At 44.5% G+C, this 19,094-nt stretch overlaps 1 protein-coding gene across 1 annotated transcript in view; it reads left to right on the top strand.

The window, feature by feature from the left end:
* The window catches only part of CDK5RAP2 (CDK5 regulatory subunit associated protein 2), a 204,707-nt gene extending 185,969 nt beyond the window's left edge, over nucleotides 1–18,738 (top strand). The window contains exons 28-35 of the mRNA XM_015420167.1: nucleotides 713–834; nucleotides 4,001–4,249; nucleotides 7,125–7,205; nucleotides 9,071–9,312; nucleotides 12,262–12,408; nucleotides 14,135–14,273; nucleotides 17,147–17,193; nucleotides 18,535–18,738. Of these exons, the coding sequence (XP_015275653.1) occupies nucleotides 713–834; nucleotides 4,001–4,249; nucleotides 7,125–7,205; nucleotides 9,071–9,312; nucleotides 12,262–12,408; nucleotides 14,135–14,273; nucleotides 17,147–17,193; nucleotides 18,535–18,594 (1,087 nt within the window). The 3' untranslated portion in view covers nucleotides 18,595–18,738. The remainder of the gene's footprint in view (nucleotides 1–712; nucleotides 835–4,000; nucleotides 4,250–7,124; nucleotides 7,206–9,070; nucleotides 9,313–12,261; nucleotides 12,409–14,134; nucleotides 14,274–17,146; nucleotides 17,194–18,534) is intronic.
* Nucleotides 18,739–19,094: the final 356 nt, after the last annotated feature.

Here is a 19,094-nt window from a genome sequence, read left to right as displayed (position 1 = left end):
TCACCTGGGGGCAGAAACAAATTACCCATCAGGGGTTCGAAAGACATGTTTGCATATAACCAATTAACTGGCTGCCCTTTTTCTCTGCATGTGAATCCTTTCTGTGGGCAGAGTGCTTGCAGGATAGAAAGCTAATAGTAAGGAAGGGATGTATCTTTAGATCATGATCAGAATACAGTAGCACCTTTAAGGGCAACAAGATTTCCAGGGTATAAGCTTTTGAGAATCAAAGCTCCCGTTATCAAATATAATCTTATATCTGACGAAGGGAGCTTTGACTCTTCAAAGCTTATACTCTGGAAATCTTGTTGGTCTTTAAGGTGGCACCGGACTCAAATCTTGCTCTTCTACTGCAGACTGACATGGCTACCCACCTGAAACTCCCTTTAGATCATATTTGCTAGGCACATTGGAGGGCGTTGTCTTTCCCTGCAGTATGTTTCTGGAGCTGTCTGCCTTGCGGGGATGCCCGTGTGCTCCGTCATGCCTTTTCTGCAAGTTGGATCACGATCTGGGTTTATGTGGAGCAGGGCTGATACAGTGAAGATCTTCTTTCTGGGCAGGGTGTGTGTAACTTTATGACCTGGTCAGTTCCAGCCTTGTCATTCTGATTTCCTTCCCAAAGGGGTTGTGGTTGTGGCATTTGCAGGGCACATTGAGGAGATGCCCATGTCTTAAACTCTTACTAATCAGTTCAATTGGAATGTCGCAGGCTGCAGATAGAGCTGAACGCAAAACAACACCAGCAGTCGGAGAACAACAGATTGCTGCAGTCGCTGCAACTTGAGCTCAAGGTGTATGAAAAGTTAGACGAGACAATCAGAAGTCAAAAAGGTATGAACTAGTGGGATCTTGCCCATAGCTTTTCCTGCTGCAGCCCTCTTGTCTCTGGATCCAGGTCTCTCTGCTTTCTGTTGCTGGCTTTATTTCCCCTAGCTGGAGAAAAGAAGGGATATTGGATCGGCCTTTAACGCAGGGGCTTTCAAAATGTGAGGGAGGCCCCCTTTAACCAGGAGCCTGGGGACACATATGGTGTTCTGGGAAGAGAGAGAATCCTAAGGCAGGTACTCTCTTTCTTCCAGCCGCTTATGACCTGGGTGTCCCCTGGCAGTGGACCCTCATTAATCTCTCTTTCTCTGCTCCCTCAGCAAAAAGTCTGGTTCATGCTATGCTTGTCTTGACTAAAACTGTCTCCTTTTCGGCTTCCATTCTGACATCTCGGCCCTGTCACCTGCATTATCAATCACATATCCTGCCCTTTCTCTGCAGATCTCAGGGTGGCCTCGCTGGTTCTCTCTTTTCCCACTATCCTCATAACAACCCTGGGCTAAGAGAGAGGAACTGGCCCAGGGCCACCCAAGGAGCTTTATGGTTGGGTGGGGGTTTGGAACTCATTCACCTCTCTCTTGTCATTCTGACCAATTGACACCTTAAATCCTTACACTGCTTCTTGCCTGCTCCTAGATGCAGCAGGATTCCTTCTGGGTCTTCTATGTCCTTGCTTGCCATTGTCTTTAACTCACATATCCCAGTAGCCTGTGACCGTTTCTCCTCCGGTTCCTCCGCTGCTCAAAATTTGCCTGCTATCTCCGTTTCCTCTGCTCTTTCTCCCTTGATGCCTTTTATGCCTGAATACTTCCAGAAAACTTTTCACTTCCTTGAAATTCCTCCTCATATCCCATTTTGCCATGTTTGTCACAACCTCTTAGCCCCCATCCTCTACTTAAAACTAAGCTTTAGTATGTATGATAGAGATGTAGGTACATTCTTGTTTATCTTCACTGCACGCTCTTCTCTCCCTTTGTGATTTTTTCTCAAATGTTAGATTGTAGGTTCCTCATCACAGGGACTGAACTTTTTGTACGGTGCTTGTAAAGTGGCAAGATGCATAGGAACACAGCGTCAGAGATTCGATCCAGGGTACAGCAACCCAACAACATATGGCTGGTGTCACTTGAGAAAAACCATTTTCCAAGTTAACATTTCTTCATGCTGTTAAGAATATAGCCACTCGTCTGGGAGCTAATAAATGTTGGTTCTTCCAGATGACAAGCATCTGCTAGTTTAGGATGCAAAATGACTAACATCTGCTAGTAAAAATTTTGTAGGCTACTTACTTCAGTGGACTTCTTTCCAAGGGGGTGATATAGCTTAATTCTAGTGATTTGCTGCCCCTGTTTTCCAGTTTGGGTGAGTTTTCCATTGAAAGAAAAGGAGGAGGGAAAAACTGCGTATGACAACTTAGGGACAGCACAAGTATTCTCTTGGCAACCTCACCAGAGCACTTCTGTAATGCTGATCATAATCTGTCTTCTGCCGGATGTCAAGTAACCCCAGCGTTTTTGGTGAAGTGGCACTGAACTTGTTGGGGACAGCAAAAAAAAGCACAACTTGTGCTTTCAATGCACCCTTTAGTTGGGAATGTATTAAAATGGTGCCATTTGGCCTGTGTGTTGCCCCCATCATATTTTATTAAAGAGCGTGAATTATCAGGAGAAGGTCGGATTCTTCTCTTTTCAGCCTTGCAGCCGTCACTGGGTGAAATAGCCAAAGCTGAAAGATAATGATACGCCAAGCCATCCAGTGAGCGTCATGCTTAAGTAGAGAATAGACTCTGGTTTCCTGCATTTAAGCCAAAGGCCATGCTATTGTCCACGTTGGTGGAGCCCAGGCAGAGAGATAGGCAGAGGGATAGCATGATCATAGCAGCAAGGGAGAGAAGTTCCCAGAAAAATAACATTTGACTATATAACTATTTTAGATGAGTAATATATGATATCCAAGCCATAAGGATGGTGCATCTATCTTGAAACCATAAACTATGATCTGCCTCATTAAGAACATTTCCTACCCTGGTTCTGCTTGGCTCATGATGATTTCATATGGATATATATTATTGCTTTTTGTGTTTTAAGTTGTTGTAAACAGCCTTGAGCATTTTTAAATGGAAAAGCATCATACAAATGTGCTAAGTAGCTAAATTTGGGGAGGAGAGTTGATTTCTCTGATTATATGAAGTTTATATTGGGTTAAATGCAGGTACATTTAACTTATTGTGAACTTCAAAAAGGTTAACTTGCTACAGCTCCAAGCCCAGGGAAGAGAGGTCCTATATAAGTTAAACACAGGGTGATTCCGCACCAGACCTTAAATCCTGGTTCAGCCCTGTCCCCGAACTTACATTCTACACTACACTCGAGTTTGCCCCTGTAATTATCTCGGGGTATTTTTTGTTTCCACATTACACTGAGGTCACCCCAGTTTTGACCTACACTTGTCCCGGGATAAACAGATGCTGTTATAACCAGGGATAAATGCAAGATATTGAGTCATGAACCAGGGATGAGATCCAAGTGTGGAAAAGACCACAGATGACAATCAACTTCAAAGAGGCTCAGCATCTAACAGATGAGGGGCCAACTGCCAAGTGTACCCAAGTGAGAGAGTTCTCTTAACTGTTTCCCTCCCAGATTCTTTTGCATGCAGAGTTACAATATCCAACAGCTTAATCGTATAATGAAAACATTCTCTTTGTTTTTCCTCAGTTTCAGACAGGATCTTTCTGCTATCTGGCCTCTCATGGTTCTCATTTTCCTGTATGAAATGTTCTTTTGTTTCTTTTTGGAGTATTTCTTGTCTTCTCTTTCTCCCCCCCCCCCCCCCAATTCTTTTCTTCTTCTTTCTTCCCTCTCCCCTAAACGATGCTTTGAAATGCCCTTCAGAATTTACAAATCTTTTTTGTTCCAGTCCCTTATTATCCATAATTTTGCCTTGGGTATGCAACATTAGCTTTTATAGACAAATTGAAAAATAATTTTGGCTCTTATTAAATCTTTGGAGGGTAGAAGCAATTAAGATTGATCCCCTCCTCCCCCGGCCATTATCTACCTACTGTTTGTAGTTAGTCCTTAATATCTGGCTCAAATGCGCTCGTTCAGCATTTAATAATGACTATTATAATTGTTCGCAACAGTGATTTATTTTTGTTAAATGTCCTCAGATCTCAGGCGCGACGGATCCGACGAGTGCTGGAAAGATCAAAACAGCCCACTTGACTTGCATGAACTATTAACTGAAATACGGGACCTGAGAACGCAGCTTGAAAGAAGCATCCAGGCAAACAGCACATTGCACGAAAAGCTAGAAGAGCAGCTTTCGAGAGGCAGGAGAGAGAAAGGCAGCTCAGGGTCAACTGTGAATATCAACTACCTTTTGAAACAAGAACTGCAGCATTACACTGGGATAAATGGTATGGCACACCAGACATTCAAATGTGTGGCTTTGCTTTAAAGGGGTTTCTTCAGGTCCAGTCCACCAAGAAGCAGGACTCGAGCATATCTGTGGGTTGTTGCATTTTTCTCTCTTGACAGATTTAACTCCGTTTGAGACAATATTTTGAGAAGGACTCACTGGTCTTTATCTCAGAAACCTCCAACCATTCCTTCCATTTGCTTAAAGGTATTGGGGGGGGGGTTAGACTGTATCTAGCAGAATAGTTGGGTTACATTCCCACACATTTTTTGCTTACCTGAATGGTTTATTTAATGCACAAGCATAGAACATTTGCTCCAGGCGGCAGCGCATTACTCACCAACGATCAATATGTGCTTTGGATGGTCTGTGAATAAATCAGCAGAATAAATTTTGTACCCTAGAGGAATATTTTCCCCCTTTATTTGCATTGCTGTTAAATGAGGGACGCTAGCAATTTAAAGCATAAGGGAAGACAGAAAATACTTACCTTCCATGGAAATCTTCCTCATAAGGGGACATCCAGAGCTTTCCAGCACCATGCGAAATAAATGGACGCTTCTTAGCTCAGAATGCTACAGAAAACAAATACTACACCTCTGGCCGCTGTTTTCTTCTTGTTCGTTGGATTTTGTTGAGTCAGCCTGAAACAAATAAATAACTGGAAGGTGTGCAGAATTAGTTTTGTCTGTTTTGTCTGTTTCAACCCTGTGACGTTTGAACTGTAGCATACAATTCAAATTTGCAGTAAAATTTAATTTTCTTTGCAGGATTTCCAGTGCTGAAAACAGATATTTCTGGTGCTAGCAAATGACTGTAATGTTTATGCTTGAAGGGCCGCTAGGTGGAGGCGTTTGGGGTATTTTTGCTAACCTTTATTTTGGAATTATTCAATAGAATCAGACAGTAATCAGATGTTATCAGCCATCTATTGATAATGAAAAGAGCCTGGTTTGTTCCAGTATGGCGTCTTCCTTACATCCTAGCGCAGAACCAAGCTCAAACACTCCCTCATTTAGGAAGTCTTCAGCCTAACCCCAACATCTGAATTGGGCATGGATAAATCAATGTTGTTCCTTGTCCACAAATCATAATTCCAAATCTCCCAGTTCATGGGCAAGAAGTGAACTCCGTTTTTCCTGATGGATTTGGATGTCACAACAGGCTGTAGTTAGACTGAGGACTTCCAAAGTCAGGAAGTCTTCCCTCTCAGCACTGTGCTGAGGAAGCCTGCAAGCCCGAAGGACAAACCAGGTCTGTTCTCATCACAAACCTGGTTTGTTTGTAACAACTTGATGCAATCCGTGGAGAGGACCGGGTTAGCGTCCCCCAAAGCAGTGGAGAAAGTCTCTTTTGTCATCAGGTGATTTCAGACAGGTGGTGACTTTTCTTTTGGATTTATAGACCTGCTTTCTCCCAAGCATCTCAGGATCCAAGATGGCTAACAACAATGTAACAACAACATGAAAACAATTGGATAAAACAACACATACCAAATACATTAAAATCATGTTATAACCTATCTTAAAAACAGCTTGTGTCCCAACCAGCAGGGTATTTCCCCTTTGCCCAGACTCAGTTTGCCCCGAAGGCTCTCTGGAGTAACTCTGTTTTGTAGCCTTGCCAGAAAGCCCAGAGAGTAGAAGCCCCCTGACCTCTGTTCCACAAGCATGGGGCAGCCACTGAAAAGTCTGAGCCTAGACTACTGTTGCAGAATGTTCCTTAGACAAAGCAAGTACCGACATTAGACACTGCTAGGGAGAATGATGCTTCCTCAGAAGAACATGCAAGAAGAGGCAGTTGTTCAGGTATATGAACCTTAGACTATCAAGGTGAGGACCATCACCTTGAACTATAGCCAGAAATTAATCCGCAACCAGTGAAAGGACCTTAAAATAGCAGTAACATGGTCCTGCCTACTAGCCTGTGAAAACAATCAGGCTGCCACATTTTACACCAGCAGCAGGTTCCTGATCATCCTCCAGGGCAGCCCCCCATAGATTGTGTTACAGTAATCTAGCCTCAAATTTCTGAAGTGTGGATTGGCATAGGCAGATTGGGCTTCTGCAAATAGGGAGCCAGTTTCCTAACTAAGTGTAGCAAGAAACAAAGCATTTGTCAACACTCAATTATCCTATTGCAACACAGCAATTTCAATAAGACGAACTACCCTTAAAGATACGAATGTTTTATAGATGTTGGACAAGTCAAAGCTGAGCCCTTTACGGCACAATCCTATGAATACTTTCCTAGGCGTAAGCTCCATTGAATAGACCTGAGTGGTTTCTGAGTAAATCTTCTTAGGATTGGAAAAGTCCAATAAATTCAATGGGAGGAGTTTAAACCTATACTTAACCCCCCCCCCCCCCGACAGCAGCAAGAATTCACAGTATTGACTTGCCAGACCGTGATCCTTTATTTTATTTTTTTATTTTTTTTGCATAGAAGTTTTGAAGATGGGCCACAAATAGATTTGCAGGGTTTACTCCTCTGACCAGGGGAAATATTACCTTAACTAATTCAGATATCTGATATTTCATAAGTTGGTATCCACACTTTACAGACTTTGCCCATGAAGTTTGTTTTAAAGAAAAAGAGAGAGCTCATGATGTCAAGATATGTTTCAGTCTACAAACTTCTCCACTTTTGAAACTAGTTTGTCCATTTCTTTAGCTGAATTTCCATCCTACCTTTCATGGAACTCCAGGTTCCCACGAGATCTATCCAGGTGCTGCCCAGAACTACTCTTGCTTAGCTTTTTCACAAGGTTCTTGTGCCCTCCACCAATATGCTGAGACACAATTATGGATGTGTAGAATATACACAGCTGTGACATTGCCCTCTTACCGACAGGCTTCTCTTTTGATAACTAGAGTTCAAATTCCCCGCTGCCGACAGCAACGTCCTTGACTTACAGCAGAAGTACGGGTGCTGCACATCACCGTTCAAAGCAGGTACTGCTACAGACACCCAAAATCCTGAGTTTTTAACGCGCCTTCCATATTGTCTGATGAGAACACAAATAATATCATTTATCTGGCCCCACCCTGGCTAATCTGCACTCTGGGAACTCATAGGAAGAATGCAAAAACAAGGCTTTTTTTTTTTTAAACTTCTTACCATCACTTGTGGGGAGGGCAAGGAAAGCGTTCATGGGAGGAACCTGTAGTGGAGCCTCCTGGAATAGCACTTGGTGAATTCGGTCGTTTTTGAGCTGTGCTTTGGAAAGATAAGGAGGAAGAAGAAATTCTAATGAGCCCATCAGAGAAAAAAAGACAAAAGCAGCCAGGATCCAGGTCTAGCTGAGAACCATCCTGCTCCTAGCTCCATCCCAGGGATTATTAGAGAGAGGGCAGGAAGCTGCCAGGCATCCGTCCATCATGCCAGGATCCAGTTGCAGCTGTGAGCTCCCAGCTCCTACCTGGCATCAGCAGGGTCAGAGGGGGATGAGGTGGAAGCCAGGCACTTGATCATCTCGCCTGAAGCAAGACATAATAAAGAACCCCTTCCTCCAGTCGCATTCGAAATGATATTTTAATTGATGCTTCTTCTTTTTTTAATTCTGTTGTCTTTGAGAGCCATTGGTTTTGGCTGAATAGCAGGGCAAAAATCCAGTAAATGAATAAAGTCTAAAGAGACATTGCCTGACCAGGGTTGCCCAGGCTAGCTGGATCTCGGAAGCTAAGCAGGGCCAGCCCTGGTGAGTACTTGGATGGGAGACCACCAAGGAAGTCCCAGGTTGCTACGCAGAGGCAGGCAGTGTCAAACCACCGCTGTTTGCCTCCTGCCATGAAGACTGTACAGCAGGGGTCCCCGACCTTTTCCATCCATGACACAGTGTGGAGGGTACGGCCACAAATTGTCCGCTGCAGGAGGAAGAGCCAGCTACAATATGACTGCAGCTGCTTACCTTTAGTCGCACAGTGAATATCCTTCTGCTGTGGTGGCAGCTGCTGCCAAAGCAACGTTCTTATTAAAAACCTGCTCAGCCAATCAGATCTCCAAAGGCCAATCAGAAGCCCTGCTGGGCAAAAGCTCCACATAACACCCATTTTCTAAAAACACTTGGTGAGCGCCAGGAAAAGTGTTGGTGAGGGCTGTGGTGCCCATGGGCACCACGTTGTGGACCCCTGCCCTACAGCGTCACCATAAGTCAGCTGTCACTTGGCAGCACTTTCCACCACCAAAGGCACATGGGTGGGATCCCCTGATAAGCACATAAGCCTTCAGCCAGTTTGGTGTAGTGGTTACGAGCGGTGGACTCTAATCTGGAGAACCTGGTTTGATTCCCCACTCTTCCACATGCAGCCAGCTGGGTGACCTTGGGTCAGTCACAGTTCTCTCAGAGCTGTTCTCTCAGAGCTCTCTCAGCCCCGCCTACCTCACGGGGTATTTATTGTGGGGAGAGGAAGGGAAGGAGATTGTAAGCCACTCTGAGACTCCGAGTGACGGGCGGGGTATAAATACAACTCTTCTCCTCCTCCTCCTCCCCCCAAATTCAGGTGACCCTTCTGCTCCCCTGGCCCACCCAGGCAAGCTTCTGCTTGCTGTCCCTGGTGTCAGGACAATGACTGTAGTCACCACCAGACTTTATCAGTTTGGTGTCTACCCTCAGAGGCGACGGCAATGCTTGCCTCGCCCAACGGTCCTTCCAGGTGTATGAGAATTATTAGAACACCCCTTTCTCAAACAGAGGGAAGTGGTGGCAAGCCAGGGAAACCACAGTGGGAAAGGTTGAACTGGGGCGATGGATTTGAGCAGCGAGCCATCTTGATCAGGACTGCAGATGTTATCTGACCTTTGGTTTCTTGTGGATTAGATGCAGAGCTATCTTTGGATGACTCGGACAGATCTTCCCAGTGCAGCTCCTCAGCAAGCCAGTCCCATGAGCCTTGCATTGTTCCTGGCCATTGCGTGTGGGCAGACAGAAATGGCAGACACGTCCTTGGCTTGGTCGAGGACTATAATTCTTTACGGAAGCAGATCTCTGAAACGCGAAAGCTGCTGTCTGAACTGGTGCTTCCTCTGAAAGCCATGGGACATCAGGAGCTTGGAATGAAGGTATACAGCTGACTGTTCTTTAACGGTGCTTTCCAATAAACAAAAATGTGACTGAGCTGGTTTTCAAAAATAAATTTGAGTTTTTGTCTCTCATCCCTCTAAAGGTAGAACATGTTGATGAAGTTAAAGGGGATTTTGAGACCAAGAGAGAGGAGGTTACATGCTTCCTCCTCTTCAGGTGGTTAACCATTAATAGATTATTTAATATAGCAAAACAAAATCTCCTCCTAAACAAGATTCAAGCATTGCCCTGATTTTGTTTTGAGACGTCATCATGTAGCTGTATTGGATTGGCTTCATGGTGCCAGGATAGTATTGCTGATAGTGCGATCCCTGAGTGATTAGATTACATAGTAAGCAAGAAGAGCCTTCTTTTTATAAAAATTGAACTTTTAAAAAGAGTGCATCCTCATTCTTGTCGATTAAGTGCTCCAGTGATAGAGCATCGGCCGTGCCTGCCCCCAATCAGCCATCCTTGCAGATGGGTGAGAATTATTCTAGGAAGGCCCCTTTCTCAGACATGGGGTGTTGTAGTCCAGGGAACCCACAGTGAGATGGGGGAAGGGACCGAAGTGCAGATATAAATCCAAGCAACCCCCAGCATCTCCACTTAGAGGATCTTAGGAGGCATTGGCACAGACCTTTCTCTGCTTGAGATTCTGGAGAGTTACCTCTAGTCAGAGTTCTCTCCAAATACTGGATGAGGAAGCCAGAGTTCTGCCACCTTCATCACATGCCAGTTTCTGATGGATCTCTTGCGCTGGCCAAATCTCAGATTCCTCCCGGCATGTACTAGAAAAAATATTCACCGTCTTGATGTGACAAGTGGTGTCATGTAACCGGATGACATTGGAATTTGGAACGAGAGCACCTTTGAGCGGAAAAGCAGTCGACAAGTAACCTAAATACATGTACAGAATGTAACTGTGACGTCCTCCTTATTGGGGAGGACTAGTTTCACTTTAAAAGTTCTCTTTATTTTGTTAAACAGGGTAGATTCTGCTGCCACCAGGAAATTTTAAGGATTTCCAAACCTTTATGCTTATACTTTTGCTCTTACTAGTTTGGTAGACTGAGTTTAAGGCTTACGAGGAACTATGTAGTCCTGGGAAGTATTTCATTCAGAGCTGGTATAAACTTGAATAAAAGAGGATTTATTGAAATAAATACTAAAGAGGGTGATACAATGTAACTAGTAATGTGTAAATGATGTACAATTGCTTTGGTATCACACACAATCTTATCCCTCACTAACAGGGATCTTTTCATGTAACTTTGTAACACTTGTTTATCTCAAGGCCATATATGTTCACTGTTTCACTCCAGTTTGTTATGACCTTCAGACTTTCCTTTAACTTTCTTTCACTTAAACTTTACTTTACTTTTTCCTATATACTCAGCTTTCAGCTCTCTTTCTCTATCTCACTGAACAACCTCAGCTGTCAGCTTCTAACTGCTTCAACACAGAACTAACTGAACACATCAACTGTCAACTTGTAACTGAAACTCCTGACTGACTCACATACTCATCCAACCAGATTCACTTCCAAAACTCCTCCCCCTCTCTGTCAACCACCAATCATACCACACTTGCCTATCTCAACCACTCTAGTCTATCTACCACAGCCATGCAACCAAACTTTTAAAGAGACACATACACACAAAAACAAGGAATCATTACAGTAACAAATTAACATTAGACCCTGACCCGGATTGCGATTGGCACCGTTGATGAGGAAGATGGAAAATGTTCTTCCCCCAAGAAATTGTGGCCATTAGGTCAGGAGCCAGGATTAATAATCGCCCCAACAGTATTCTTAGGTGAACCCCTTTGCCATTGAAGAGGGGTGTAGCTCAGTGGAATAGCATATGTCTTGCATGCGGAAGGTCCCTGGTTCCATCCCTGGCATCTCCTAGAATCTAGAAACCACCCAAGATACTGGAGTGCTGCTGTCAGTCAGAACAGATGATAGTGGACTGACATAGACCAATGGTCTAACTTGGTAGGAAGGAGCTTCACCATAGGAGGGACCATTGCTCAGTTGAGCCTGTGTCATACTTGCAGGTTGAAGCTCTGGTATCACCAATTTAAAGGATCTCACCAGCTTCTAGTGTCCTGGCCCCACTGATGAACCTCCTGATGGCACCTGGTATTTTTGGCCACTGTGTGACAGAGTGTTGGACTGGATGGGCCATTGACCTGATCCAACATTGGCATCTCTTATGTTCTTAACTCACTACTGGCTTTTTCTCAAACAAAACAAGAAGTAGGAATGTTATTAAAATAAATGTCCTGCAGTTTGCAGTGTGCAACCTCACTTTCTTTTGTGGTGGCTCATGATAAAAAGAGGGAGTTTCTTATTACTGTAAAAGCAATCCTACCCCATATATCCCCGTCTGCCCTGGCCCCACTCAACATTTTCTCTGTGCATTTCTCCCCATTCCTCATCTTGGCAGCATCTCCCATTTGTTTTCTTATCTGTCCACAGAAGAAAATATTTTGCCTTGGCCCCAACAGTTAGCTGAACATTAAATGGGACAGTTTAAAGGGCTTGCGAAGGAAGAAACATCTATATTGCCTAAATTAATGTCGGGAGTCATTTGAATTTCAAATACCGTGCCATGAAATGCAAATCACACGAGGAAAAGTCTTTTCCAAGTGGCACAGCAAATGTAGTAAATGTAACCTTTTATTAATTACTGTTATTGATTAGGCTAAGTCACCGTCCGCTCCATCTCCCCCCCCCTCCAAATTCTTGAATAATGTATAATTCCGCAGCCTTTTTAACCTAATAAATTAGTTTTGCCTGGCACACAATACACTTGTTCATCAAAATGAATCCAAAATTCATAGCAAATTGGATTTATGCCATTAATTAAAGCCTACATCTTCATAATCTTTTAAGGATAAAATAGAAAACTTTTATCCCCTCCAATTCTGCAATGCAGGTTGCTTGCCAGGCAACTCTGGACAGACATTCTGGAGCCATCTGTGCTGCACAGCACAACTTGGAAGAAGCGACTCGTCTCTTGAAGCTCTTCTGGAGAGTCTCATTACCTATGAAGGTTGTCCATCAAGCGGCTTACTCTCTTCAGGTACCGGAAACGAAAGCAGCTTGAGTTGAGAGTGCAAACTGTCTGCCCTTATTTATTTGCTGAAAACCTTTTTATTCCAAACCCTGCGCCACAGTGCCTGACACAACATATAATAACAAAATTTGAAAGAGCAGGCAAAGCCACGTGTGTGTGTTAGAGCAGCCAAAGCCACGTGTGTGTGTTAAGTGCCATCAAGTTACTTCCGACTTATGGTGACCCTATGAATGAATTAATGAACAACCTCCAGAACATCCCATCCTTAACAGCTTTGCTCTGGTCTTGCAAAGTGAGAGTGTCCTCGACTGAGTCCATCCATCTCATGTTGGGTCTTCCTCTCTTCCTGCTGCCTTCAGCTTCTCCTAGCATGGTTGTCTTTTCTGGTAACGCCTCATGATGTGGCCAAAGTAGTCTCAGTTTAGCCTCATTTTAGTCATTTTAGCTTCTAGGAAGAGTTCAGGCTTCATTTGATCTAGAATCCACTGATTTGTCTTTTTGGTGGTCCGCAGTATCTAAAAATCTGCTCCAGCACCAAATTTCAAATGAATCAACTTTCTTCCTGTCAGCTTTCTTCAGCTGTCCAGCTTTCACACCCATGCACAGTGATGGGGAAACTGTGGCATGGATTCCATAAAACACACTAAAAACAGAAAATGTGCGTTAAATAGAAGTAACAAGGAAAAACAGGGGACTAAAATGACAGAAAAAAGACAGAATAAAATGTTTTCACGTGGCACTTAATACTGCAAATTTGGTGCCGCAACAGCTTCAGTGGGGAGAGGGTTCCAAAATGGTGGCTTCATGACAGAAAAGGCCCCCTTCCTGATGTTCACACACTATGTCTCAGACCATGGGGGGGGGGCACATAAAGCAGAGCAGGGCCTCTAAAATCTGTCCACATCTGAACCAGGAATACTGGACTAGATGGACTTCGGGCCTGATCAAGCAGGGCCCTTTTTATGTTCTTCTCTGATTTAGCTAGTTCAGAGGAGGAGGAGAAGCCATGCAGGAAACCCAGCCCTTTTTCCTAGGAAAAAGAGACTGCTGGAATTTATTACAAATACAGGCCTTCCCCCCCCCCCCCCGGGGCCCGGGGGGGGGGGGCCCAGAGGGTGAGCTGACCAGGGCCGTCACTTCTGAAGGCAAGGACCTTTTCTGTGACTCAGTGAGTTCATTTAGAAAACCTGAGACAATTGACTAGGATTCCCCTGTGTTGTTTCTGTGGCAAACACACGGGCAGTAAATGAACAAGACCAAAAGGGAACATTGACTCTTTTTGCTCATTGCCTAAAAACGTACCAGTAAATGTGGACTTGGGTCCAGTGGAGGTCACCACTTTTGACTGCCTGGTAGGGCAGTCACAGGAGATCCTATTTTCTTTTCCCTTTGTGAATATAATTCCTATGTGCTGGAGGGCCAGTGCCCATATACTGGTGTTCCCCTGTATAGTTGAGCCCTGAGAACACTGTATGGAGCGAGAGAGCATGTCCAAATCTTACCAGTAATATACTGCCTGCACCAGGGCTGCCAAAGAGTGCTACTAGTTTAGCTGTGCTGATTTCACAAATCGATCGCCAGCAACAAGGTTTGAAAGACAGTCCAGTGCACATGTTGCTGACTCACGCTGAAATAAGTGGGGGGGTCCCATTTGCCCCGAATTCCATGTATGTACATCAGTGGACCACATAGCAGTGGCGATGAAAGTTCACATTGTTGTTTTCTCCTGAAGGATGAAAGCATGAAAGCAGAGCTGCATCAGCTCCGGAGGAAATTGGCCGAGCAGGAAAAGACATTGCACAGCACCATGATGCACTTGCACTCGACCAACCAGCTGAAAGAAAACATGGAGAAAGTCATCATCAATCAGTGTGAGTGAGCTTCCCTTCCCTTTCCCCTTTTATTTATTTATTTATTTTGCTTAAAAATTCCTTTCCAGTATTCAACATAGATTACAGTAGCAGTCAACAGCACAATAAAACAACAACACTGAAATAGTGAAATGGACAAATCGGAGAAACGGCTTCCAGACATCATACTCCCGGAGAAAGTAGTGTTCAGCTGAAAGCCAGTCTTGAAAGACAGGTTATACTATCTCCATTCTAAACTGCAGTGCAGAAGCCAGTGATCTAAAATCAGACCAGTTGCACCTTAAAGATCAACAAAAATGTCCAAGGTATAACCTTTCATTGAGTCCAAGCTGAACTTTGACTCACAAAAGCTTACACCCTGGAAAACTGTGTTGGTCTTTCAGATGCTACTGGTCTCTCTTTTTGTTCTGATACTACAGCCTAACACAGCTCCCACCTGAAATGATTCAGAAACAGAAGCTAGCAACAGTACAAATACCATCAAGCATAACATCAGTGATAGGACAGCAGTGAAAAGACTTTTAAAAAAAGAGTAAAGGAATTATACCCAGCAAGGAAATCAGCAGCACAAGAAAACAAATGAACATATCAGGGAATCTCGTCACAAAATACCTTCTTGAATACAATGATTTGCGCAGATTTTTGGAAGGTGAGAGTGAGACAGATTTCATGGGGCAAGGAATTCCAAAGCCCAGAAGCTGCTGCTGAAAATCTCTTCTTTGGGCCCCGCTTGGCACTGAGCAAGTTGTCTGGAAGGGAAGGGGGCTCCTTTTCCCCACACCTTTGATTAAAAAAAAGAAAGGTAAATCCATCCCCCCTCTGCAATATAGGAGGAATTTTTCACCTTCTTCAAAGGCATCTGCTTGAAGGGACAAACTGGCTTAGTGAACCCGCCTAGCATGCAATTATGTTCTTAGGAGTAATTAATCTGGAATTGAAAATGCCATCTTCGCACCCTCCCCTGAAATGTGTAGGAAATGAACCTGCATAAATGTCGCAAGTTACTCAAGCCACTGGAATGAAACATGCCCTTGCTTTTGATGTCAATTATTAGACACAAAACCTCACAAATATACCATTTTTAAAGGTTAACACGCATCCTTTCCCATCGGCTTGTCCTTTCAAGCCCATTTTTAAAGAGGAACTTCTCCATTAACAAACAACACAAACAAAAAATTGGGCTTTATTAGCTCCATCTCCACCCCTGTATGGGGGGGGAGGAGCTTTTGAGTTCTGTATGGACTGTTTATGATGATGATTTGTTATTTAAAAGTGTCCCAAAGCATTGGGCACTGCACCAGAATTAGAAATCAAAGTGGTCCTGTGTGCCCAGGGTCTTGTATCTATTCTCCCTTTCTTTTTTGCTATATCCAGCCACCTCTACCCTGTATTAACTCTCTGTTCCCTAGAGAGATCAACTGCCCAAGTGGGTTATTGGATGCTTTCTGGGTAGGAACTTCTTGTTGGCTGAGGTACCAGATCCTCTCCGCCTGGGCCAAGTGGTTTTATCAAGAGTCCTCCTCTCCCTCCCCTATTCTCCCTTCCCAGGGCCCTTAGTATTGTGGAAGGTGTGAACTCACCATGTGGGGAGGTTCCCGGGCCTACTAATTCATCAGTCATAGTGAGCACTCTAGTTCAGCAGTATGTTACAGTATATGGAGGGTGGGGATTTGAAACAGTTGGGTCAAAAGAGAAAATAAGTGGGAATTACATATGCTGCAGTGATGCGTGATTGAGTGACATGCAGATGTACAAAACAACTGGGACCTGGACACAATTGTAAATCAGCGGGGCCACCAGAACATGCTGAAATCCAGTGCCCAGTGGAGGTTTAGAACTCCGACTTGGGCTGTTCAGGGCTTGAAGTGGGACACAAAAGCATAGAAAGATCATAAGTCATACGCACACTTATGGAGCAGTAAGTCCTCTTCCAATCTAAATATGCATGCACAGGATTGGGGCTGCACATTATGCAGAATAAGCCTGGTGGGGGTGGGAAATGGGGGCAATGAACAAACTGCATGGCTGTTGTTGCAACAGAAATAAAAGGACAACACTTTTATTTCTGGACAACACTTCCAATTACCATGTCAGATTACACAGGGAAGCCATTGAAATTCATAAACACAATTAGAACAGGAAAGAAGAGAGTTTAAAAATAAATAGGGCATGGTTTCCTGTCCTGAAAAACACAAACGGCTCTACATTTGACAATAGCACTACAGATAAGATTAGAATTTCAACAGCCAATCTACATACAAAAGAACCTCCTCAGAAAGCAGGAAATCTCCTCAGGAAACAATCCATATACAAAAGAACCTCCTCAGGAAAGCTCCTCCATTAGCATGTCCACAGCCTGGGGAACTCCTACAAGATAATGACTCAGCCCTACCCCACTTTCCGGAGTAGATACAAATTACCTGCCTACCATTTTTCTTCTCACCTTGACACAGAGAGTACTCCATCTTTCTGTGTTATACGTCTGAGGATGCCAGCCACAGCTACTGGTGAAAGGTCAGGTCCTACAATGCCAAGACCACGGCCACACAGCCCGGGAAATCTACAGCAACTAATGAACTCTGGCCGTGAAAGCCTTCGACAACATATAGAAATAGAAGGATTTTTTCCCCACTGCAGACAAGAATAGTGCTTATGGGTGGGATGTAAAACTTGGAACAGGACATGTTCCAAGTTCGTAATGGGACCAGAGGAACGGTGTCAGGATCCTGAATTTAAACATGCGTGTCCTGGCTGGTTGCAGCCATCATGCTCTGCCTGCATTTTTGTCTCCTCAAGCCCCTTCCCTGCACGCAGAGCCCTGTGAAAAATAAAACCAGCCCGCAAACTCTCTGCCCATTATTTTCTCTTTGCAGTGGCCTTAACTCACGACGTTTTAAAGAAGGCGAGAGGAAACCTGGAAGTGAGTAAAACCCTCCTGTCTGTTAATTACCTCGTGTCGTTCTCCCTCTTTCCTGCTGTGGCCTGTTCATTTATACGAGCAACATAAATTGCCTTGTTAATCATGTGCTTTGCAAAATTGCTGGTCATTGGCGTGGCATGCATATCTTGGGGGGAAGATAGCTCAGTTCCTACCTGTTGGATTCAACAAGCAGGACTTAATATTTAATGTGCACATTGCAGGCTGATGAGATCTTTAATGGCTGTGTCCAGATAAACTGGCTCGGCCTTTTATTTTCCCTGTCCCCCTGTGGCTCATAGGGATCCCTTGTCCACAGCCACTAATTTTATTTCAGGCTATAATCCCTGAGAAAAGGAGAGGAAGGGGACAAGACAGCCTCAGCTGTAGGTGAAGCCGGACCCGCCCCCTGAATCGGTCAAGCCGTTTCCCCTTCCTGCTTCCAGTTGCCCTTCAGAGCCCACTTCTTTTGTTCAGCCACCCATTCCAGTGTATCTTCTCCTTTGCTGGTCCCAGTCTAAGCAGTCATTTGTCCGCCTCTGTCATGTTCATCCAGTCAGGGGTATCTTTATTCAATCCCTGGATAAAATGGCTTCCTGTGAGCTTCCCACGGTAGGGGTGCCCCCCCCCCCGGGAAGGAGTGCCGTGCAGTGCAGTGCAGCCGCTCTGAGACTCCAAGTGAAGGGCGGGGTATAAATCCAATCTCTTCTTCTTCTTCTTCTTCTTCAGGCTCTGACCATGGGGCCTGAAGGAGGGTGAGAGAACCGTGGTCAACTCCTTCCTCTGGGCAGCCCTCCCAGCTGGAAATGGGAAATCGCTTCTGTGGCCCTTGTGACAAATGCAGCTCCCATTTCCAAACTGTGAGAAGAGGGGCTCCGGGAGAAGCAGCAGCAACAGGGCATGGCTTGTCCCCACCCTACTGATCAGTGCAAGTGCGGGCTCTCTCTGGCAGCTGCCCAGACACATCAGATCCTTACACTGGCCTGTCCCCTCATATTTTCTCATTGGGTCCCCCTGGACGTGGCATACCTGTGTCTAGGTGGTACCACCTCAAACTGTAGGTGAGGAATCTCGTGATGAAATCCTCTCCTGTCCCCCCCCCAAATCACTCCGCTTAGAAAGGTATCAGGCCAAGGAGAAAGTTAGGTCCGAACCCTGCCATAATAGTTTTCTATGTGGAGGGACATCTTGCATATGAATCATGAGAGCTTCCTCCCGCAATCTGAAATATTACCACGTTTCCCTCTCATGTGAGGCTGTAGTTTTGAAGTCATCCAGTATCAACCGCAGCTTCGGGTCGCAGCGGTGACTTCTGCCAGTTTCAGCTGTTCCTTTCTTCCCCAGGTTCAGCCAGCCGAGAACAAAATCTCAGCCGCCTGTTTGAGCACGAAGAGGGCTCTGTGAAGGCAGCGGAGCCCCAATAAAGGCCAATATTCCATACTGACCCTCTTCTTCTGACTGTTTCCTTTCTCTCAGGGCCTCGTTAGTTATTGTCTTTCAGATTGACTTTCTCAGCATATCATCTGCATCTCGCACTTGCTTGGGGGGTGGGGGAGGATTTGGAAAATAATAATTTATTTTACGTCTGATTTCACAGATTCAGATGTTAAAGATAACTAGAAGATTTAAAAATAGGATTTGGTTGTTTGGGATTTTTTATATGCTCCAATTTTTTTCTTTCTTTTTAAAAATAAAACCTCTAGAAGGTTCTTGGGTTTTTTTTTAAAGTCAAGGTACAACATTTATTCATGTTGGAAATCGCAGTGCAAAATACAGATCTCTTGTCAGTGCAATGAAACAGCAACAAAAGCTGTGCTCCAGCAATTTAATTTAGGTCTGTTGTGCCTAGATGGGTTTTTTTTGGAATGTGGGAAACCTTGAATAATATTTTAAAGTGTTGTGAT

Source organism: Gekko japonicus, unplaced genomic scaffold, assembly GCF_001447785.1.
Source record: "Gekko japonicus isolate JY-2015 unplaced genomic scaffold, Gekko_japonicus_V1.1 scaffold102, whole genome shotgun sequence".
NCBI classification, from domain to species: domain Eukaryota; kingdom Metazoa; phylum Chordata; class Lepidosauria; order Squamata; family Gekkonidae; genus Gekko; species Gekko japonicus.
Note: the sequence above shows the minus strand (reverse complement) of the source record. Positions and strands in the feature narration are given on the sequence as shown.